Source organism: Ictidomys tridecemlineatus, chromosome 11, assembly GCF_052094955.1.
Source record: "Ictidomys tridecemlineatus isolate mIctTri1 chromosome 11, mIctTri1.hap1, whole genome shotgun sequence".
In the NCBI taxonomy this organism is placed as follows: Eukaryota; Metazoa; Chordata; class Mammalia; order Rodentia; family Sciuridae; genus Ictidomys; species Ictidomys tridecemlineatus.
Genome location: NC_135487.1, coordinates 130,580,157 through 130,602,752, shown reverse-complemented (window position 1 = coordinate 130,602,752; position 22,596 = coordinate 130,580,157). Strand labels below are relative to the sequence as shown.

Here is a 22,596-nt window from a genome sequence, read left to right as displayed (position 1 = left end):
AAACAGGTAGGTATCTTACGCCTTGACTGGATATTTCCTGGTGGTAGAATTTTTGTCCCAGTATTGGCAGAGAGTATGTGTGAAGCACTGAGAGAGAACCTGACATGAATTTACTGGCATTAGGGGAGGGTATACGAACACAGAACACAGACGGTATGTGCCGGCAGCTGACTGGAGCAGCCTGGGAACGTCAGTGCTGTGGGACTGCCTGTGTTTCCAGCATCTGCAGGTAAGCATGTGGGAGTTTCCCATGGACTGAGGATAGATTGGAAGGTTCCCAGGCTTCAGCTATCTGAATGGTCACCGCCCAAGAGGGGTCTCTACAGGGCAAGAAGACCCCAATGATAAATGCTATGAGGAAAAAGCTCAGGGTGCTGTGTAAGAGCTCAGCAAGATAATGCACTACACATTGAGATCATGGTGTGAGAAACAGTGTGAGGTGATGGGTCCCTAAAGATCCTCAAACTCCCTGAGGAGAAAACCAGTGTTTAGGTCCACAGAGAACTCTAAGTGTCCTAGTCATAAAAGTTGACCTCTTTCTTTTCTTCCACCATTTCACCTTTGGAGAAGCCAGAGGTTTCTACAATTGAGGTATACATCCAGCCTTTATTGAGTTCCCTACCCTCAGCGTTCGTTGCATGGGATAAAAATGATGATTAATAGTGGTAGAGCACTTACCTGATATGGACAGGGCCTTGGGTTCAATCCTCAATGCTGCCCCCACCACAAAAAAAAAAAAAAAAAAAAAGCAAAATTACTTTCATGGACAACTAGTGAGAAAAACCTACTACCTGTCTTAAGGTAGGAGTGATGTGTGTGTGTGTGTTACCGGGATTGAAGCCAAGGGTGCTTTACCATTGAGCTACATCCCCAGCCTTTTTTATTTTTTATTTTGAGAGAGGACCTCAGTAAGTTTTCTAGGCTGGACTTGGAACTTGTGATCCTCCTGCCTCAGCCTTGAGAGCAGCTGGGATTACAGGCTTGTGCCACTGTGCCCAGCTGATTTTGGCTGCCAATTATAAAGCCAATTATGTAGACCAAAAATTACAGTGGTTTTAGATTCAAGTTTTATTATTTTTACTTTTAGGACTGGGGATTGAACCCAGCTGTGCTTTACCACTGAGCTGCATTTCCAGTTTTGTTTTTTCTTTTCTTTTGAGACAGGGTCTTACTAAGTTGCTTAGGGCCTTGCTAAATTGCTGACACTGGCCTTGAACTTGTGATCCTCCTGCCTCAGCCTCCTGAGTTGCTAAGATTAGAGGTGTATACCACCATGCCTGTTAAATTTTATTGTTCTTTTAATTTTTTTTCATACTGGGGATTGAACCCAGAGGTACTCTATCACTGAGCTTCATTCCAGCTCTTTTTAAAAAATATGTTTTAGATGTCGATGAACCTTTATTTTATTTATTTATTTATTAGTTTTCAGCGGACACAACATCTTTATTTGTTTGTCGTGCTGAGGATCGAACCCAGTGCCACGCGCATGCCAGGCGAGCACACTACTGCTTGAGCCACATCCCCAGCCCAATTATTCATTTATTTTTATGTGGTGCTGAGAATCAAACCCAGTGCCTCACACATGCTAAGCAAGCGCTCTACAACTGAGCCACAACCTCAGCCCGTTTTCTAGCTCTTTTTGAGATAAGATCTTGCTAAGTTGCTGAGGCTGGCCTCAGTTGTGATTCTCCTCCCTTAGCTTCCTGAGCAGCTGGGGTTCCAGGTGTATGCCACCACACCTGGCTAAGGGTTCTTTTACTGAGGAAGAAGAGGAGAATAGGTTTTAGACTCTGAAGCTGTACATCCCTTCAGCTACTCAATGATTTATTCATTCCTCATGTGGTTACTTGTGGTTCAGCAGCCTATAAAGCAAAGACAAATTTATCAGCACTCAACACATCTGACATACAATAATGGAATGAGAAAAGTTAACCACAATCAAAACTCCCATTTGGTAAAGGATAGCACAGGAGATACCCAGCAGTCACTAGCCGATGTTCTATAGCCCACTGAGAGGCAGGCTCTGTTTCTGCCCCTTCAACCTTGATGTGCCTGTGTATGGTTGGTTGATCAATATAGCGTGGAAAGTGATACTTCATAACTCTAGAGGCTAGGTCCTGAAAGGCAATGCAACTTCAGCTGGGATTGTGGGCCTCACCATTCCAACTGCCCTAAAGCCACCATTTTGTGGCCCAAATTAGCCCATATAGAGAGCCACTGAGAAACCCTGAGAATATATGAAGATAGTAAGATCTCAATCAGCTCCCATCTGCTCTTGGTTCAGCCCATGCCTGTCCACAATCATAAGATACCCTGAGCCCAATGCCCAATCAAGCCCTTCAGATCCATAGACACTAGGAAATAAAAAAATAATTATTATTTTAGGCTACTCAATTTTGGGATGATGTGTTGCCTGGCATTGTCAGAACAACATGTATTCAAATATGGGGGTTGAGGCCAGGATGGTCTGCACAGAGGAGTAAGTTACTTGGTCAGTCTACCTGGGTTCCCAGGTTCTGCATCCTGAAAATCATCACTTCTCTTCCTCCATGTCCTCTGACTCTGCCTCTATCCTGGTGCTCAACCTGAGGAAGCTTCTGCAGATAATACTCCTCTGAAGGGCTACATAATTTTTGCAACCACTTCTAGAGGGACAAATTTGGGGTCCAAGATGTTTAACCTATAGTCATAGGCTGTGGCAGGCTGCTATGGACCAAATGTGGACTTTTTGTTAGTTTGCTTTGGTACAATTTTTCCTGAAATAATCGGAAGGCTTTCAGTAAATCCTTCAGCATGTGTATATTACCTCATCATACAAAACCTAGAAGCACTCAAGTTTTGCATATTGACTTCTGTGTTCTGACCATTCTCTCTAACTCTCCCATGGGGAGGTGAAGGAGAAGACTACACTGTTAATTTTATTTATTTATTTCAGTAATGGGGATTGAACTCAGGGGTGCTCTGCCACTAAGCTACACCCCATCCTTTTTATTCTGTGTTGAAACAGGGTCTTGCTAAGTTTTCCAGGCTGAACTTGAACTTGTGATCTTCTTCAACCTCCCCAGTTGCTGGGATGAGAGGCATGAACCATCATACCCAGCAGCAGCAATTTTAGTTTGGATTAGAGAGGTCAGCTTGGGTTGGGGATATGTCTCAATAGTAGAGGGCTTGCCTAGCTGGCACAAGGCCCTGAGTTCAAATACCAGCACCACCAAGAACAAAACAAAACCTGAGAAACAATGATCTGGGGTAGAGCTCAGTGGTACAGCACTTGCCTAACATGTGGAGCTTCTGGGTTTGATTCCCAGGATGGCAAAACAAATAATAAAACTCACAGTCACTTTGGTTTGTTTTTGTTTTTTGAGGTTTTTTTTTTTTTTTTTTTTTTTTTTTTTTTTTTGTACCAGGAGTTGAACACATGGGTGCTTAACCACTGAGCCCCATCCCCAGTCCTTTTATTTATTTTTTAAATTTTAAGACAGAGTCTTGCTAAGTTATTTAGGGCCGTACAATCATCTTTTCTATTCTTGGTTTGTGTGTTGTCCTAAGCAGACAATGCTTTCTCTCATAGAGTGTTGTTTCCATTTTTATGCTTACTTATCGGCTCAAGCTTGATTTCAAGTGTCTAATGTAAGGCTTTACTAACAGCAGTACAAAAGAGCTAGCACACAGTAACTTGTCTCAATCTCAATTGCATTCTTGTTGGCACGGGGATTAAACCCAAGGGTATTTAACCACTGAGCATATCCCCAGCCCTTTTTATCTTTTATTTTGAGACAAAGTCTTGCTAAGTTGCTGAGGCTGGCTTTGAACTTGAGATCCTCCTGCCTCAGCCTCCCAAATTGCTGGGACTGTAGTGTGCAGCTAGGCCCAGATTTTCTCAATTGATTTTTTTGGGAGGCTATCGGGGATTGAACTCAGGGGCACTCAACCACTGAGCCACATCCCCAGCCTCATTTTGTATTTTATTTAGAGACAGGGTCTCACTGAGTTGCTTAGTGCCTCACTTTTGCTGAGGCTGGCTTTGAACTTTGAACTCAAAGCCAGCCTCAGCAATTTAGGGAGGCCCTAAGCAACTTGAACAAAACAAAAAACAGAAGTTTATTAATATGTGTGTATTATGTATATAGGGAAGATATCCAGAGAATGAGTGACTCTCTAAGGGGTGGTGACTTTGAATTTAGGCTTACGCAGAAAGCCAATTTTCTCAATTGCTTTTTTTAAAAAAAAAATTTAGTTAGTTGTAGATGGATACAATAAATGCCTTTATTTTATTTATTTTATTTTTTATGTGGTTCTGAGGATCGAACCCAGGGCCTTATATGTTCTCCACCAATGAGCTACAACCCCAGCCCCTCTCGATTCATTCTTTTTTTTTTTTTTTGGTACAGGGCATTGAACTCAGGGACACTTAACCACTGAGCCACATCCCCAGCCCTATTTTGTATTTTATTTAGAGACAGGTTCTCACTGAGTTGGTTAGCACTCAATATTGCTGAGGTTGGCTTTGAACTCGCGATCCTCCTGTTTTAGCCACCTGAGCTGCTGGGATTACAGGCGTGACCACCGTGCCTGGCTCAATTGCTATTTACAGTAGCATGGGCAATTATTTGCAGATCCTAAGGGCTACCAACTTTTCAGCCTGCCCTAGGAGAATCCTCCCTAACAACTGCCCAATCTACTTCTAAGACAATGGCACAATTATTATTATTATTAACTATTATTACTATTACTATTATTTTGGTACTAGGGATTGAATCCAGGGGCTCTTAACCACCAAGCCACATCTCCTGTTCTTTTTTATATTTTATTAGAGACAGGATCTTGCTGAGTTGCTGAAGCTGGGTTTGAACTCACAATCCTCCTGCATCAGCTTCCTGAGCTGCTGGGATTACAGGCATGCATGGCACATTTTAGATACTGTAGTTTGCCCTACCACTTTCAGTACTAATTATGAATCAACTTGAAATTGTACTTATTTTTGTAACAGGCAATGGAAATAACAGAAGTTAAATAAAATAAAAGTTTGTTTTTCTCTCAAGGTAATGAAGTTTGGCTGTAGGAAGCACAGGGCTGATATAGTATCCCTAAGAATTCAGAGTTAGATTTCCAGGTTGCTTCTATTTTCCTGCTCTACTATCCTTCCCCTGGGCTTCCATCCTTACTTTGCCTTAAAATCACAAGATCCTGCCAGATACAGTGGCGCATGTTTGTAATCTCAGTGACTAGGGAGGCTGAGGCAGGAGGATTCATGAGTTCAAAGCCAGCCTTAGCAATTTAGTGAAGCCCTAAACAATTTAGCAAGATGCTGTCTTAAAAATAAAAACTCATAAAAAGGGCTGGGGATGTGGCTCAGTGGTTGAGCACCACTGGGATCAATCCCCAGTACATTAATAACAAACAAACAAACAAGATCCTTCAAACATCATGTCTGTTCTAGAGAGGAAACACAAAGAAGAGAGATGGAGAAGATGGTTGAAAGAATTAAAGAGGATGAGGCTGGGATAGAGCTCAGTAGTAGAGCACAAAGCCTTGAGTTCAATCCCTAGAATCACCTCCTCACTTCACCCCAAAAATAAAATAAAGACAGTATATGCCAGCTCTCTGATACTTCCCCCCCCAAGTAGTGGGGATTGAACCCAGAGAACTCTACCCCTGAGCTACATCCATGGCCCTTTTTATTTTGAGCCAAGTTCTCGCTAAACTGCGGAGTCTAGCCTCACTTGTAATCCTTCTGCCTCAGCCTCCTGAGTTACTGGGATTCCAGGTGTGCACCAATGTGCCCAGCTTGTCTGACTCTTCTTTAAGGAACTTTTCTAGAAGATTCATCCTGCACACACCATTCACATCTTCTTTGTTTACATATATAATTAGAATGCAGTCACATATTTACACCTAGCTGCAAGAAATGGAAAACGTACTCTTTTTAAAAGAATATTTTTTTAAGTTATAGTTGGACACAAAACTTTTATTTTATTGTTGTTATTATTATTATTATTGCAGTGCTGGGGATTGAACCCAGGGCTTTGTCCATGTGAGGCATGCACTCTACCAACTGAGCTATATCTCCAGCCCCTATTTTATTTATCTATTTATATGTGGTGCTGAGGATTGAACCCAGGGCCTCTCATGTGCTAGGTGAGTACTCTACCATGGACCCACAATCCTAGCCCCCAAAATACACTCTTTATTCAGGTTATCCTGTCACCCAAAACAAAAGAAGGAGGAGTAAATTTTCCACATTGATGAATATGTTCATTATCTTGATCCTTAGTGATGATCCTTAGATGGATACTAAGTCAACTAATAAAATTGTGACTTAAAAATGCACAGTGCAGTGGCACACACTTGTAATCCCAGCAACTTACAAGTTCAAGACCAGCCTGGGCAATTTAGCCAGATCCTGTCACAAAATCAACAAACACACGAAAAACTTCTGGGGGTATAGCTCAGTGGTAAAGCATTCCCGTTTAATCCCCAGGATCACAAAGGAAAAGATATATCACTTATTGCATATCAGTTATATCTCAATAAGCTTGTTTAAAAATGTTGCATGTATAGGAGAAAAGAATATCTATCCTCCAGTTATCTACTACAGGGTTTTATAAAGCTATTTTTTTGGGGGGGTGGGCATTTACCAGGAATTGAACCCAGGGGCCCTCAACTGCTGAGCCACACCCCCAGCCCTATTTTGTATTTTATTTAGAGACAGAGTCTCACTGAGTTGCTTAGTGCTTTTGCTGAGGCTGGCTTTGAACCTCTCCAGCCAGTGGAACCTGACTTATAAAGCTCATTAAATCAAGCTTTTTTTTGGGAGGGGGGGCATGTACTGGGGATTGAACCCATAAGTGCTCTCTCACGGAGCTATATCCCTGGCTCTGTTCATTTTTATTTGACACAGGGTCTTGCCATCAATCAACTGAGGAAAATATGGTAAACTTTCTCACAATTGTAGGGGATTTATCGATTTTTCCCTGGAAGTTCTGTCAACTTTATCATTGTAAATAGGAAGCTGTTTTAAGAGTTACTGTATCTTCCTGGTAAATTGAAACATCAATGTAGAATCTCTTTGTATAGGGAATACTTTCAGCCTTAAATTTTATTTTTTCTGACATTAATGTAGCTACAGTAGCTTTATTTTAGTTAGTGTTTGCCTGGCCTATATGGGATTTTTTTGTGTGTGTGTGTGTGGTACTGGGGACTGAACCCCAGGGTACTCTACCACTGAGATATGTCCCCAGCCCTTTTTTTTTTTTTATTTTGAGAGAGGGTCTTCCTAATGTGGCCTCAAATTTGTAATCCTTCTGCCTCAGAGTTACAGGTGTTTGTTTGCCTCTGTGCCTGGATTCTGTACTTAACTTCTCTACTTACTATGTTTTAAATGTTTCTTATAACCAATGTATAGCTGTATCTTAATTTTTATTTACTCTTACAACCTGCATATTAACTGAAGAATTTACTCTATTTAAATTATCATGATTAATGATATCATTGGGTTTATATCTATAATTTTTTTGTGTTTTTAATTTGTCCAGATTTTAAAAAATAGTTTTTAATTGTCAACGGACCTTTAATTAATTTATTTATATGTGGTGCTGAGGATGGAACCCAGTGCCTCACGCATACTAGGCAAGCTCTCTACCACTGTGCCACAACCCCAGCCCTGTCCAGATTTTTTAAATCTCATTTATTTTTTCTCCTTTCTTATCTTCTGTACTCCTTGAGGTTTTCCCCTCCCCTTCTCATTCCTATTTTCTCTCAACTTGTGTAGAAACTATTCATTCTACTTCTATTAGTATATAAACTTAAACTTTTAGTATGAACATTGAATTTAGCAATCAATATTAATCGATACCAAACATTAAAACAACTTTAATCAAACCCTCTCCCAAATAATAGGTACTTACATTCAGAATTTTAGTTCTATCTTTTCTTGCTTGGGAGTTTCTGTTTGTTTGTTTGTTTTGGGGACCAGGGATTGAACCCAGGGGTGCTTAACCACTGAGCCATATCCTCAGCCTTTTTTTTTTTTAAATATTTTTTTAGTTATAGATGGACACACTACCTTCATTTTACATGGTGCTGAGGATCGAACCCAGTGCCTCATATGTGAAAGGCAAGCGCTCTGCCACTGAGCCACAATCCCAGCCCCTGCTCAGCCTTTTTTATATCTTATTTAGCGATAAGTTGTTGGGGCTGGCTCTGAACTTACCATCCTCCTTTCTCAGTCTCCTAAACTGCTGGGATTATAGGTGTGCTCCACCACATCCTGATGGGAGTTGTTTTTGTTTGTTTGTTTTGTTTTGTTTTTAATGTACACATGCATATAATTTTGAGTTAAACAGTCACAGACTTAATATTTATAAGTATACCCCAAAAATGAAAAAACATAAACCAAAATTTAAATGGGTAAAGGATATATAAACCAATATTTCTGCAAAAATGATATATAAATAAACTATAAGCCAAAGAAAATCAATATTAGATGTCATTAGCTATTATGAAAATATAAATCAAAAGCCACAATGAGATAACACTTCACTTCATTTAAGAGAATTGTAATAATAAATGTTAAAAAGCATGTAATAAAGTGTTGTTGAGAATGTAGAGAAATTGAAATTCTCACATATTCCTGTTGGGAATGTTAAATGGTGCAACTACTTAGTAAAACAGTCTAAGAGCTCCTCAAAATGTTAAACATGAAGTTGAACACTGTACTCAGCAATTGTACTCCTATGTATGAAATTAGTAACTGTGCGCACAAAACTTGTAAATGAATGAATATTCACAGCAGCATTATTTACATTAGCCCAAAGTGGAAAAACCCCAAATGACCACCAAGTGAAGAGTGGATGACTAAATATAGTCTATTTACATAAAAAACAACAACAACCCAGTGCAACCCAGCTCAACCTCTCCTAACTTAGAGCAACCACTTTCAAATCTTGTCCTGATGTTTGCCAATGACCTTTTCCCCTGTCTCTAACTACAGTGCTTGCATTGAGGCTCCTTGATAGTTTTCCTTTATGATAGGGTGCATTCGTTTCCAATAACGAGGGCTCAAGTTCTCTGCACATTCACCCTCCCTCCCCTTTTACCCTCATAAAACACGATTCAATTTTGGTAAAAAGATTATTTAAACATTACATTATTATAAGTACATTATTTTGCAGATGAGTCACTATATTTTTCCTTCCTTGAAATTCTTTTTGTCTTCTATTACTGACTACCTCAAAACACGGCTACAACCTTCTGGTTCTTCTCTGAAAGCATTTAGTCAATCTCCACTTTTCCTGGAGCCTTTGGCCCGATCATCTTTGCCATTTTCCCTGTGAATTTTCTTGAATCTCATCCTATAGATACGCCCTGTTTTTTTTTTTTCTTTTTAATATATTTTAGTTGTAAGTAGATACAATACAATACCTTTGGAGGGGTACTGGTTATTAAACTCAGGGGCACTCCACCACTGAGTCACACCCCCAGCCTTATTTTGTATTTTATTAGAGACAGGGTCTCACTCAGTTGCTCAGCCTCTTGCTGTTGTTGAGGCTGGCTTTGAACTCGCTATCCTCCTGTTTCAGCCTCCTGAGCTGCTGGGATTCCAGGCAAGCACCACTGTGCTAGGCACAATACCTTTATTTTATTTATTTACTTTTAGTGGTGCTGAGGATTGATTTGAACCCAGTGCCTACCCCTGAGCCTCAACCCCAGCCCTCTCCCTATTTTTTGCTTGTGTTGAATCTTATCTCCTCTATTCCACCGAATCTCGTTCTAGATTTACTCTTTTACTTTGCCAAACCAAAGCCTTTAGTTTTTCTTGTAAGGCTTATTTTAGCCCAAACAGGCAACCACCATGATGGGCTTAGTGGCTCGTTGAAGTGAAGGATATCTTGTACCAAAAGTACTTCAAGGCATCTCCTCAAACAAAGCATGAGAGAAAAATTTTCAAGCCTAGGTAGAATTTAAATGAAGCAGTGTTTTAATAAGCTTATAAGAAATAAGGGTGTGTGTAAAAAGGTTGATAGCCTGTATGATGGTGCGTGACTATAACCCCAGCAACTAGAGAGCCTAAGGCAGGAGGATGGCACATCTGAGGCCAGTCTCAGCAAGTGGGAGGCCAAGCTTGGGCAAGTTAGCCAAACTCTGTCTCAAAACATAGACAAACAAACAAATAAACAAATAAATAAATAAAAGGGACTGGGGATGTCACTCAGTATTAAAATGTCCCTTGATTTAATTTAATCCCCAGTAACAATAAATAAATAAATAAATAAATAGCCAGGTGTGATGATGCATATTTGTAATCCCAGCAGCTGGGGAGGCTGAGGTAGGAGGATCACTAGTTCAAAGCCAGCCTCAGCAAAAGTGAGGGACTAAGCAACTCTGTGAAACCCTGTCTCTAAATAAAATACAAAATAAGGTTGGGGATGTGACTCAGAGGTTGAGTGCCTTGGAGTTCAATCCTCTGTACAAAAAAAACAACAAAAAAGAAAAACAAAGGATGACAGCATGTTTGCATTATGAAGTAGGACTGATGTAGGATATTGTGTCCAGAAATCCTTTATTGGTGGCTCTGCACCTGGGTGGTAAATCAAGGCTGCTTCTGTCACAACCTGACTTGGGTCCTTTAAACAAGAGTAGAATGATTCAACAAGCAACAATAAATCTTGGCGAGGATGTGGGGGAAAAGGTACACTCATATATTGTTAGTGGGACTGCAAATTACTGTAACCATTATGGAAAGCAGGATGGACGTTCCTAAGAAAACTTGGAATGGAACCACCATTTGACCTAGTCATCCTACTCCTAGGTTTATACCCAAAGGACTTAAAATGAGCATACTACAGTGATGCAGCCACATCAATGTTTGTAGCAGCTTAATTCACAATAGCTAAACTATGGAACCAACCTAGGTGCCCTTCAATAGATGAATGGTTAAAGAAACTGTGGTATATACATAATGGAATATTACTCAGCCTTAAAGAAGAATGGAAGTATGGCATTTGCTGGTAAATGGATGGAACTAGAGAATATTATGCTAAGCAAAATAAGCCAATCCCAAAGAGCTAAAGGCCAATTTTTTTCTCTGATATGTGGATGCTAATTCACAACGAGGAGAGGCAGACTAGAGGTATTCTGGACTAGATAGAGGGGAGTGAAGGGTGGGGAGGGGGCATGGGGGTAGGAATGATAGTAGAATGAATCAGACATTATTACCCTGTGTGCCTATGTGATTAATGACCTGTGTAACTCTACATCGTGTACAACCAGACAGATGAATAGTTATACTGCACTTACGTATGATGTGTCAAAATGCATTCTACTGCCTATATAATAAATCTGAAAATTTTTACAAAGAGTAGAATGATTCATTTTTACTGACAAGATTTCAAATGGCAATATTTCTTATAGACTATGATTTTAGAGAACAAAATTTCATTTATTTATATTTCTTTTTAAAAAAATATTTGTTTTTGTAATTGATGGACCTTTATTTATCTATTTTTTTATATGTTGTGCTGAGAATCGAACCCAGTGCCTCACACATGCTAGGCAAGCGCTCTACCACTGATCTACACCTGGGCCCCAGTGTCTTTTGTTGTTGTTTTATTTTTGTGGCATTTGTTTGAACCCAGGGATGCTCTACCACTAAGTCACATCCCTGGATCTCTTATTTATTTTTAAATTTTAGGACAGGGGCTTGCTAAGTTGCTGAGGCTGGCCTTGAACTTGTGATCCTCTTGCCTCAGCCTGAATTTGCCAGGATTACAGGTGAGTGCCAAGGTGCCTGGCAAAATATTTCTAAATGAATGAATACTGTATGGATTGAAGAACAAACTTCTATCTAGAACCCTTATGGCAAGAGAGTCTGTGAAATTCAGTGTTCAGTTTTCTGAACTCTTACAATTAACTCTATTGCCTTTGACTTTGGATAAATCACCTAACCTAGCCTGTCTGTGCCTCAGTTTCCTCTTTAGGTAAAACGGCTATAATCACAGTAGTACCTCCTTCCGGGGTTGGGATAAAGATGAATGAGTTTATATGCATAAAATTCTCATCGTAGACCACGCATAGTACACAGATACGAGTAGTGACTGTTATACCTACTGGAGAGTCAGAAAGAGGGTGAGGAGGAATGCCGGCTGGTTGCATCCAGTAAGGGACCCCTAATCAGCTGTTGAGCCAAGGAAGATCGCTGTGAACCGGGGCAACTGTCGGAGCCAGAGGGGGGACTCCAGGGTCGCGCGCGCGCGTGTGTCGGGGCTGCGTTAGTCGCATCTGTCATCACTTGATAAATCACGGGTATATTGTAAACTCTTCGTCTTCACAAAAACAATCTCGGCAGGGGGCTACCGCAATCCCAACTTGACCCACGAGAGAACAGTTCCGGAGACATCGACCGACTTGCCGACGTCACCGTGCGCGAAGTGCGGGCCCCAAGTTCCCTCCAGGTCGGTTCACGCGTCGGAGCAGCCTGATATCCACGGGAACTCCCCGGGAGCTCCTGACAGTGCGGGGCCCAGTGCCCAGGCCCCCACGGTCCGGGAACGGACTCTCATAAAAACTCGGGAGCAGCTGCCGCGCGGCGGGGCGCGGAGGTGCGCGGGAGGACCGGCGGGAGGGCCGGCGCGCACGCGGCGCACTTGGCTGGCGGCCGCGCTCCGCAGCGGGGTTTACTAGAGGGCGCACCAGCGGCTGGTCCTCGCACAACTCCTCCCTCGGCCCCGCCTCCGGGGGCGGGGCAAGCGAGCGCGGGAAAGCTCAACCTGGTTCCCACCCCCGCCTCGTGCTGGGGGCGGGGAAAGAGAGCTCTTAAATGGGAAAGCGCTCTGGGGTCCCTCCCTCCAGGGCTTAGGAGACCTATCAGCAGGCTACCCTGAGATCTCTGGGGACACGGCCCAGGCCACGCCAGCACTCCCAACGTCACCTCTCCCCCACTTCCGGTCCGCAAGCCCGTCCCAGCCCCCAGATCCCAGTTCCTTCCACATTCCAAAGCCCCAGCCCGGTCCAAGTCCTCCCGCAGAGGGAGGAGCGCGGGTGACGCCATCGCCCAGGAGCTGGTCCGCGTGAGGATCTCGTCCATCCAGATAATGAAACGCTGTAGGCAGTGGGAAGCGCGCGAGGCCCTGGTCAACCAGATGACGTAATGTTTGGGGTGGTGTCCCATTCGGGGACTTCTGCACTGCATCACTGGAGTGCAGCTGAGCGCACACAGATCTCGGTATCCACCTTCCACTGGGACTCGAGGAGATCGCCTTCAAGTGCCCACTGCACACAAGCTCAGAGTTCTTTAAATCTGCTTTAGTGAACCGCAGCTTCCAGCTTCCAGCAGCCAATAGGGAGTGAGGGGGCGGAGACGCCTCTGGACGGCCACGCCTCCTGGCGGAAAGCCGGGGTCCGACTCGCTCTTTTCTAAGCGACAGGAGCAGCGGCCAATCGCTTTTGGAGACTTGCAGATGGGGCAGGTGGACTAGGGCGCAGCCAATGAGATCAGGCTTCTTCAGAGGGCCCAGGTCCCCTGCCCAACGAGGAGAAGAGGACGGTGCGGGGTTAGTTCCGAGCGGCAGTACTTAAGGCCAACCCAGTGTGAGCCTGGGAGGGGCGCAGTACTGAACGACCGAGGTGCTGGCCAATGGCGAGTGTGAAAGCGGGCAGCCCAGACCAGGAGCGCGGAGGGAGTCTGAGGGAGGGGGAGGCCAAACCGGAGAGAAGCAGGAAGTAGCGGCGGCCGCGGGGAGGGCGGCGACGGCGGCAGCGCTGGCGGCCGGAGCGGGGCAGAGACGGCCGGGTTTGGGCCCGCACTAGGAACCGAACAAGTAAGCTCGCTCGGGGCGAATACCCGCCCTCGGCCCCGCCCCCTGGGGGGGCGGGTAAATGCCCCCGCCCCTCCCCCACTTGGTCAACTACCCCTTCTCCGCGCCGCCCCCTGGGGCGGCTTGTTGGGAGGCCCGGCACCACCTCTGTCTCCCGGGGCGGATGGGCGCAACTCACAGCCTGTTGAAAGCACAGCCCCTAGCCGGGTAAACGTGGAGGAAGGGTCGGGGACCCCAAGTCCTGGCGCCTCTAGCCCGAGAGGCAACCGAAGTGCGGCCCGGGGACCGAAGGCTGCAGGATGTCGCGACCTAAAATGGTGTCCGAGCCCGGGGTGGGGGCGGGGGAACTGGGCCCGGCCGGCGAGAAGCGTTCATCCCGACTGGGCGCGAGTCCGCGTCCGGGCCCCGCAGGATTCCACGAGCGCCCCGGGCCCGCCGCGCGCCCGCCCTCTGCTCCCCAGCCTCCGGAACCTCGGGGAGTCCGCGCGGGGAGGAGGCTGCGCCCCGCACGGAGGGGAGAAACGAGGTCCGAGTTGGGACCGACCCCGTCCGGAGCGCTGGGAGTCCTGCTGGGACCGCCCCCTCCCCTTTTCCGTGCGCGCTCCCCACCTTTCAGTGTGGTTCTGGGCCGCCGGGTGCTGTGCGGCAGCTCCCAGAGGGCCTGGCCTGGTCGAGGCCCGGCCGGTGGGAGCAGAAGGAGCGCCGCTTGCCTCAGTTTCCCTCTAGTTTCCTGTATGTGCATCCCGCCCCCTCTCCGCAACCCCGGACTTGCTCCCCGCGCCAGCCCTCGGCAGATGGCAGGGACTTAATTCCGCCTGCTGCCCAGTTTGGCCACAACCTAATCGACCCCAGCCAGGCTCCCGCCCCTCGACCTCCTCTGCGCAGCAGGCCTGGGTCTGGGCCGAGGGCAGTGGAGCCCCCACCCGACCCGGGCCCGCGCACCCTCTTCCTGTTAAGCCCTTTCCTTTGGCGTTTGAGGAAGAACCGAGGGAAAAGGGGGCGGGGGGGGGATGAGAGACCTAGAGACGGGTGCAGCAGCCAGCAGCCGCAGAAAGGCCTGGGCTTTGGAGTGGGGAGCCTCTTCGGCCTTGAGCTCCGCCGCTGGGTCAACTGGCTGTTCCAGGTGGCTATAGGATGACCTCTAAGTCACTTCTCGTCATTGGGAAAGGTGGGTGGGAGAAGCAAGTTCGCAGGTGTTTTCTCACTGTTCCGCGCTCCGCCAGGCTACTTTGCTGGGGGCCTGAGGAGAAGGTAGCCTAGGCCTCTCCTGGTCCGGACAGAACCAGGCTATAGGGGTTCTAGCTGTTCATCAGGCAGAGGCTGGGGCTTTGTCTAAGTCTGCAGAATTCAGTGTGTGTGCGTGGTTGGGGGGGAACAAGGTGCAGGGAAGGCTCCCCTTTCTTCCTTTAGTTGGTACCCTTTCCCCCCACCCCCACTGTAGTCTGAGCCATGCCAGCTGCCACCTGCTGGGACTATCTCCAGTTACAGTCTGAAGGCTGGAAAGAGGTGAGAGAATTGGCCTTGGGAAATGGCTTGCATCCTGGGCAGGGAGAGTGTGAGGGGAGAGACTTCTTCACTCAAGGGGAACAACTGGTGGAGGATAGACCAGGTCTCACATACTGATCTAGTCTCCTTGTTGGTTTAGTGTCACCTAAGTCTTATGGGACATTTTTTGCAGTGGGCCAGGCCAGGAGGTTGGTGGAGACTCCCTGAGCTGCTGTTTTCAAAGGAAAATTGAAAGGAAAGGGGAGAGAGCCGGCTTTCTCCATTGGGCCAGTTGTGCTGGATAACTTGTACCCTGGAGTTTTAGCCCTGAGAGAGCAAGATGGGAGGAGGGAGAGGGTACTCTGGGGAAGGAGGTGAGCCAGCAGCAGGTGTTTGTGACAGGAGAGACCTAGGCTGGGCCCTTGTGACTAGGCTGCCGTCACCATTTTCCCTTCTGTCCTTCTTCCCTTTGTCTTTCTCTTTCCCTGTTTTGTTCTTTCCATCTTGATCTCTTGTGTGACTTCCCTGAGTCTGTTTCTCCCTGCTGACCAAGCTAGACAGGTGCAGTGTTGGCCCCTAGTGCTCCAGACTTGCTTTGCATGACCCCTAACTTTTGTTTCTGACCCCACCCCTAAATGTCTGGCGCATGTTGCCTCCCAGCTCCTTCTCCACCTTACATGTCCTTGTTTGGTCCAGCTGAAATAATAAATCGTATTCTGGGTCTAATTCTCACATTTACATTTTAATATCATACTCAGAGTAACCCTGTGATACATGGATTACTCGTTTCCTCTCAGACAGCAAAAATGATTTGCTTGTAATAAAGGCCCATGATGAAGCTAAACTAGAACAATTTCTTAAGCGTTGGCATAAGTTGCTCTGCCCTTTTGTACAGATAGCCTTTCATATCTCTGAAGAGATCCCCAAGAGTTCCATGAAGAATATGAGTTGATCCCATGCTGACATGAATGAACCTGTAACCCTAGAAAACATTGTGTCCGCATCCTCCTTACTGTATCAATTGATTGGTTCTCTGCTGGGCACAGGAAGGGATGAACTGGTTTTAACCTAGAGGCTCATTGAGCTCCCTCAACCTGCATTACTCTTCTGTTTTTTTTTTTTTTTTTTCTTTTTTTGACTGGGGATTGAACCCAGAAGCAATTTATCACTGAGTTACATCCCTAGTCTTTTGTTGTTTGTTTTTTTAAGATTTTTTTAAAGGTGGACACAATATGTTTATTTATATATGTTGCTGAGGATCCAACCCAGTGCCTCACACGTGTGAGGCAAGCGCTCTACTACTGAGGTACAACCCCAGCCCCTATTCCTAGTCTTTTTAATTTTTATTTTGAGGAAGTCTTGCGAAGTTACAGAGGCTGGCCTTGAACTTGCCATCCTCCTGCCTCAGCCTCTTGAGTCTCTGCCCAGCCTCAGTGTTTCCTCGAGAGTCTTCCTTCCTCTTTCTCTCTGGATTTTGGTGCTTGCACTGGTATGTACACACTCATCTTTGATTTGGGGGTTTGGCGTACCAATCACTTCCAGCAGCTCTCTAGGATTCACAGAATGGTGGAGGTGTACCAAGTTGGAGGGGATCCTGAGAGAAAAGGTGTAGGGTCCCTATTTCAAGCATCTCATTTTGTCCTTTTTCATCAGGTCTGGGATCTTCCGCTATGGGGGACATGAAGACCCCTGATTTTGATGATCTCCTTGCTGCCTTTGACATCCCTGACATTGATGCAAATGAAGCCATCCATTCTGGGCCAGAAGAAAATGAGGGGCCCGGAATCCCTGAGAAGTCAGAAACCAGTGCAGGAGGTGAATCGGAAGACATAGCCGCAACAGCTGGGGATGACCCTGAGGGTTCAGCTCAGGCCTCTGACCACAGCCTGCCGCCATCCGACATTTCCACAGTCAGCGTTATAGTCAAGAACACGGTGTGTCCTGAGCAGTCGGAGACCCTGGCTGGGGGTTCAGGAGGAGAAGGTGCCCAGGCTGAAGAGGGAACTAAGGAAGGACCTGTGGGACCTTGCCTGATGCAAAATGGATTTGGGGGCCCTGAGCCATCCCTCCCAGGAACCCCCCACTCTCCCGCTCCTCCCAGTGGGGGTACTTGGAAAGAAAAAGCCATGGAAAGCAAAGCTCCCTTGGACCTCTTTGCTCATTTTGGGCCTGAACCAGGGGAGCACCCAGATCCCTTGCCTCCTCCTGTACCTTCTCCCCCTCCAGAGGGAGCCATGACCCCACCTCCTTTCCCCTCTCCCTTTGAGCTGGCCTCTGAGAATGGCCCACCCCTGTTGCCCCCGAGCTCTTCCCCACCCCCTGGGACCTTGAAGCAGGGCAGTTGCAGCCCCCATCATCCCCAGGGCCTGGGCCAGCAAGGCTCAGGCTCCAGTCCTGAGGCTACGGGGGATCCTGCCAGTGCCTCCCCTCCCCAGGTTGCAGGAGTGCCCTTTTTCAAGCAGTCCCCAGGGCACCAGAGCCCTCCTCCTTCCCCTAAAGTTTCCAGCTGTAAGCCCCTGAAGGAAGAAGATGAGGGGCCAGTGGACAAGTCCCCCCCGAGAAGTCCCCAGAGTCCTTCCAGTGGAGCTGAGGCTGCAGACGAGGACAGCAATGACTCCCCTGCCTCTTCCAGCTCCTCCCGGCCCCTCAAGGTGCGGATCAAGACCATTAAAACATCTTGTGGGAATATCACAAGGACTGTGACTCGGGTCCCCTCCGATCCTGATCCCCCTGCCCCCTTGACTGAGGGGGCCTTCCTGGCTGAGGCCAGCCTTCTGGCTGAGGCCAGCCTCCTGAAGCTGTCCCCCGTAACTCCAACCCCTGAGGGTCCAAAGGTGGTGAGCGTACAATTGGGTGATGGCACGAGGCTGAAAGGCACTGTGCTGCCTGTGGCCACCATCCAAAATGCCAGCACTGCTATGCTGATGGCAGCTAGTGTGGCCCGTAAAGCTGTGGTTCTGCCTGGGGGAACTGCCACCAGCCCTAAGACAATAGCTAAGAATGTGTTAGGCCTGGTTCCCCAAGCCCTGCCCAAGGCTGAGGGGCGGGTAGGACTCGGGGCAGCGGGGCAGAAGGTCAATGGTGCCTCAGTGGTGATGGTGCAGCCTTCAAAGCCGGCCGGTGGGCCAGGCACAGCAAGTGGCACTGTGATCTCTCGGACCCAGTCCAGCCTGGTGGAGGCCTTTAACAAGATCCTCAATAGCAAGAACCTGCTGCCCGCCTACAGGCCAAACCTGAGTCCGCCAGCCGAGGCTGGACTGGCCCTGCCTCCAGCAGGCTACCGCTGCCTTGAGTGTGGGGATGCCTTCTCCTTGGAGAAGAGCCTGGCACGGCACTACGACCGGCGGAGCATGCGCATCGAGGTTACCTGCAACCACTGTGCCCGCCGCCTGGTCTTCTTCAACAAGTGCAGCCTGCTCCTGCACGCGCGGGAGCACAAGGACAAGGGGCTCGTTATGCAGTGCTCGCACCTGGTCATGAGGCCTGTGGCCCTTGATCAGATGGTGGGCCAGCCGGACATCACTCCTCTGCTGCCTGTAGCTGTCCCACCTGCCATTGGACCTCTGGCTTTGCCTGTCTTGGGCAAGAGTGAGGCAGCCATCACCTCTTCCGCCATTACTGCAGTTGCCACCGAGGCCCCTGTGCTGCCACTTTCAACAGAGCCGCCTGCTGCCCCTGCCACCTCTGCTTACACGTGCTTTCGCTGCCTGGAGTGCAAGGAACAGTGCCGGGACAAGGCTGGCATGGCAGCCCATTTCCAGCAATCTGGGCCCCCTGTCCCTGGGGCCACCAGCAACGTGAGTTGCCTTTACGTTCCTCTGGGGTGGGAACAACCAGATGCCGTGGGGATAAGATCCAGGGTATTGGGGGCCTGAACAACAGGAGTAATAGGGGACAAGTCCCACCCCATGGACTTACCTTGTTTAATACCCCCCTCGACAGGTGTGCCCATCCTGCCCCATGATGCTCCCCAATCGCTGCAGCTTCAGTGCCCACCAGCGCACGCATAAGAACCGACCCCCCCACGTCTGCCCTGAGTGTGGGGGCAACTTCCTGCAAGCCAATTTTCAGACCCACCTGCGGGAGGCCTGTCTGCATTTCTCTCGCCGTGTGGGATACAGGTGCCTCGGACCCCTCCCCTTGTAGAACTTTAGGTCTCGGCACTAACTACTCAGATGGCCTCAGAGAACGCCGTCCTCGGTACCCTCGGCTCTGTTGTGTTGGCAGACTCAGCCCTGGGACTCCAGCCCTGCCTTCCAGTCCTTCCCCGTGAGGATGGGGAGGCGGGCCTGCTGGGCCCCCGCGCTGCCTCCACGGCCTTCGCTGGCTGCTCCCCGTCCACCACTGGTTGCCTTCCTGGAGTCCACCAGGCTTGGGGGATAGATGGGTGGGGAGTGGGTGTGGAGACGCGCCCTCTCACCGCGTGCCTCCGGCTTCTTCCCCAGGTGTCCTAGCTGCGCAGTGGTGTTCGGGGGCGTGAACTCCATCAAGTCCCACATCCAGGCCTCGCACTGCGAGGTTTTCCACAAGTGCCCCATCTGCCCCATGGCCTTCAAGTCCGCACCCAGTGCCCACGCCCACCTCTACTCCCAGCACCCCAGCTTCCTCACGCAGCAAGCCAAGTGAGACCTGTGGAGGGCGCGAGGGGTGGGGCCAGGACCACCCATCTCTGCCTGATGCCGCACTGTCCCCCCGCCCCACAGGCTCATCTACAAGTGCGCCATGTGTGACACGGTCTTCACTCACAAGCCCCTCCTCACCTCTCACTTTGACCAGCACTTGCTGCCTCAGCGTGTCAGTGTCTTTAAGTGCCCATCTTGTCCTCTCCTCTTTGCCCAGAAAAGGACCATGCTGGAGCACCTCAAGGTACCGGAGCAGAGGGCGAGCAGGGCTGTTCAGCTGGGCTGACCTGAGCTAGGGTCTCAGCCCTCAGGAGTGGGAGCTTTGCAAAGCCAGCTTCTCCCACAAACAGCTGTGCCCCTGTCTCCCTCTTACAGAACACCCACCAGTCTGGGCGCTTGGGGGAGGAGATTGCTGGGAAAGGGGCTGGAGGCGCCCTTCTGACTCCCAAGACTGAGCCTGAGGAGCTGGCGGTGTCCCGGGGCGGGGCGGCCCCTGCCACTGAGGAATCATCCTCATCTTCAGAAGAAGAGGAACTGCCAAGCTCCCCTGAGCCACCCCGCCCAACCAAACGACCCAGGCGGGAACTGGGGAGCAAAGGCCTCAAGGGTGGGGGTGGGGGGCCTGGGGGCTGGACCTGTGGCCTTTGTCACTCCTGGTTCCCTGAGCGGGATGAATATGTGGCTCACATGAAGAAGGAGCATGGCAAGGTGAGTGGGAGCCTGGCCCTGGGGGAGGGGCTGGGGGCAGCCTTGGATTGGCCTGTGGGCCAGTGGGAATGGGGCCCCGGAGCCTGGCTCTCACCTCCCACCCCTTGCTCTCCCAGTCGGTGAAGAAGTTCCCTTGTCGCCTGTGTGAGCGGTCCTTCTGCTCCGCCCCCAGCCTGAGACGCCATGTCAGGGTCAATCACGAGGGGATCAAGCGAGTGTACCCATGCAGGTAACCCCTGCTCCCACTCCCTTCCTCCTGCCTGGTAGGTAACCCCACGTGCACCCCTGAACTCCCTAGGGTGCTCCCCACTTGCCCTTTGTCTGAGGCCTCCTATTGCTCTGGCAGCCATGGCCTCTCAGGAACCCCAGGCCCCTGGCTGTGTCCCTGGTGCCATCCCTCCCCTCTCCCCCTCCCAGGTATTGCACAGAGGGAAAGCGCACCTTCAGCAGCCGCCTGATCCTGGAGAAGCACGTCCAGGTCCGGCATGGCCTGCAGCTCGGGGACCAGTCCCCTGGCCGAGGGGGTGCCCTGGCTCGGGGGCCTGGTGCCAGAGGTCAGGTAGGCAGAAGCCCGGCCTGCTGGGTTAGGCCACGGGAGCGGGAGCATGCAGGGTTGGCTGCCAGGGACGCGAGAGATGGTGAGGCCCGTTTCCTTCTGCTCCTCTTCAGGGCCCAGGACGGAAACGCCGCCAGTCTTCTGACTCATGCAGTGAGGAGCCTGACAGCACAACACCCCCAGCCAAGTCCCCCAGAGGTGGCCTTGGGTCAGGAGGCCATGGTCCCCTGCGCTATCGGGGCGGTAGCTCAGTGGAACAGAGTCTGGTGGTGGGGTTGAGGGTGGATGGTGGTGCCCAGCAGTGCCTCGACTGTGGCCTGTGCTTCGCCTCCCCTGGCTCCTTGAGTCGCCACCGTTTTATCAGTCACAAGAAGAGACGGGGTGTGGGCAGAGCCAGTGTCCTGGGGCTGGGGGATGGGGAGGAGGAAGCCCCTCTTCCATCACGGTCTGACCCAGAGGGCGGAGATTCACCCCTGCCTGGTTCTGGAGGCCCACTGACCTGTAAGGTCTGTGGCAAGAGCTGTGACAGCCCTCTCAATCTCAAGACTCATTTCCGAACACACGGCATGGCGTTCATCAGGGCTCGGCAGGGGGGCAGTGGGGACAACTAGGCTGCCCCCTGGGCTGGCCAGCCCCTCCCTCTTCCCTGGGAGCCTGGATTTCACTGTTGCTGCTGCTGCTGCTGCCGGCCCCTGGGTTGGAGAGTTAAACTAATACACGTTTTCTTCACTTCTCCTCCTCCTAACCCTAAAGGAGAAAGCTTTTCAGGATCATAGTGATTTACAACCCCCCCTCTTTGGGTTTGGCCCTTGGGCCCTAGTCAAGTGGGCCCTCCATTCCTTTCTGAACCCAACACTAATCATGCTCCTGCTGCACACCCCCAATGTGCCACTGTGGGTAGGAGAGTGGGACTTTGGTAAGTCTGCTAGACAGGCACAGGGAAGGACTGATGGGAACAGGGGGCCTGGACACACCTCCAGTCCTTCAGGCACAGACTGAGATCTCTTCCTCTGGGCTGGGCCCACACTAGCACCCCCCTCCCTGGCACTCCAGCCCCCACCCCTGCAGTGCCTTTCACTTGTCTTCTTTTCCCCCAGAAATCCAGAGGGGTTGGTGGGACGAGTCCTGTCGGGGGGCCCGGGGAGAGGAGGGGACAGGCTCTCAGGAATCCTTTATTCTTGTAGTAATAATAATACTAACATGGGAGAAAACCAGACCATTAAAACTGCTTGTGGTTTCATCCCCATCAGGCTTCTCTTTTTATGTGACTTGAACACTGGACTTGTTGGGAGGGGAGGAGTCCTGGGAAGCTGACCAAGTTGACCAAGTCAGGCAGGGAGAAGCCATCCCCTCTTCTGTGGGGTGCCTTTTGTATCTTGGACATTGAGGCATCTGTTCACTCACCCCCAAA

At 49.3% G+C, this 22,596-nt stretch overlaps 1 protein-coding gene and 1 long non-coding RNA gene across 6 annotated transcripts in view; one reads left to right on the top strand and one right to left on the bottom strand.

The window, feature by feature from the left end:
• Positions 1-13,161, bottom strand: part of LOC144368522 (uncharacterized) — a 29,298-nt gene extending 16,137 nt beyond the window's left edge. Inside the window, exons 1-2 of the long non-coding RNA XR_013428290.1 lie at positions 12,109-13,161; positions 679-714 (exon numbers count right to left, since the gene is read on the bottom strand). This is a non-coding gene — a long non-coding RNA (uncharacterized LOC144368522). The remainder of the gene's footprint in view (positions 1-678; positions 715-12,108) is intronic.
• Positions 13,162-13,661: 500 nt separating this feature from the next.
• Positions 13,662-22,431, top strand: Znf687 (zinc finger protein 687). 5 transcript variants are annotated; one of them, XM_078027578.1, is made up of 10 exons: positions 13,690-13,817; positions 15,256-15,320; positions 16,953-19,096; positions 19,242-19,420; positions 19,745-19,921; positions 20,003-20,165; positions 20,297-20,629; positions 20,746-20,858; positions 21,047-21,188; positions 21,299-22,431. In XM_078027578.1, exons 3-10 carry the CDS (start codon positions 16,970-16,972, stop codon positions 21,794-21,796), a joined length of 3,732 nt encoding a protein of 1,243 aa, XP_077883704.1. In that variant the 5' UTR covers positions 13,690-13,817; positions 15,256-15,320; positions 16,953-16,969; the 3' UTR covers positions 21,797-22,431. The 5 variants fall into 5 exon arrangements, with proteins under 5 accessions (XP_005331265.2, XP_077883704.1, XP_021586117.2 ...); XM_040287562.2 differs by lacking the exon at positions 13,690-13,817 and adding an exon at positions 13,909-14,021; XM_005331208.5 differs by lacking the exon at positions 15,256-15,320 and having other exon boundaries at positions 13,662-13,817.
• The last annotated feature ends 165 nt before the right edge of the window (positions 22,432-22,596 follow it).

Bases quoted from the DNA above. Each gene is read 5' to 3' on its own strand.
- Znf687 (XM_005331208.5), top strand. From the start codon at position 16,970: ATGGGGGACATGAAGACCCCTGATTTTGATGATCTCCTTGCTGCCTTT. The intron at 19,097-19,241 runs GTGAGTTGCCTT...CCCCCTCGACAG, and splicing joins TCCCTGGGGCCACCAGCAAC to GTGTGCCCATCCTGCCCCAT. The intron at 20,166-20,296 runs GTACCGGAGCAG...TCCCTCTTACAG, and splicing joins CCATGCTGGAGCACCTCAAG to AACACCCACCAGTCTGGGCG.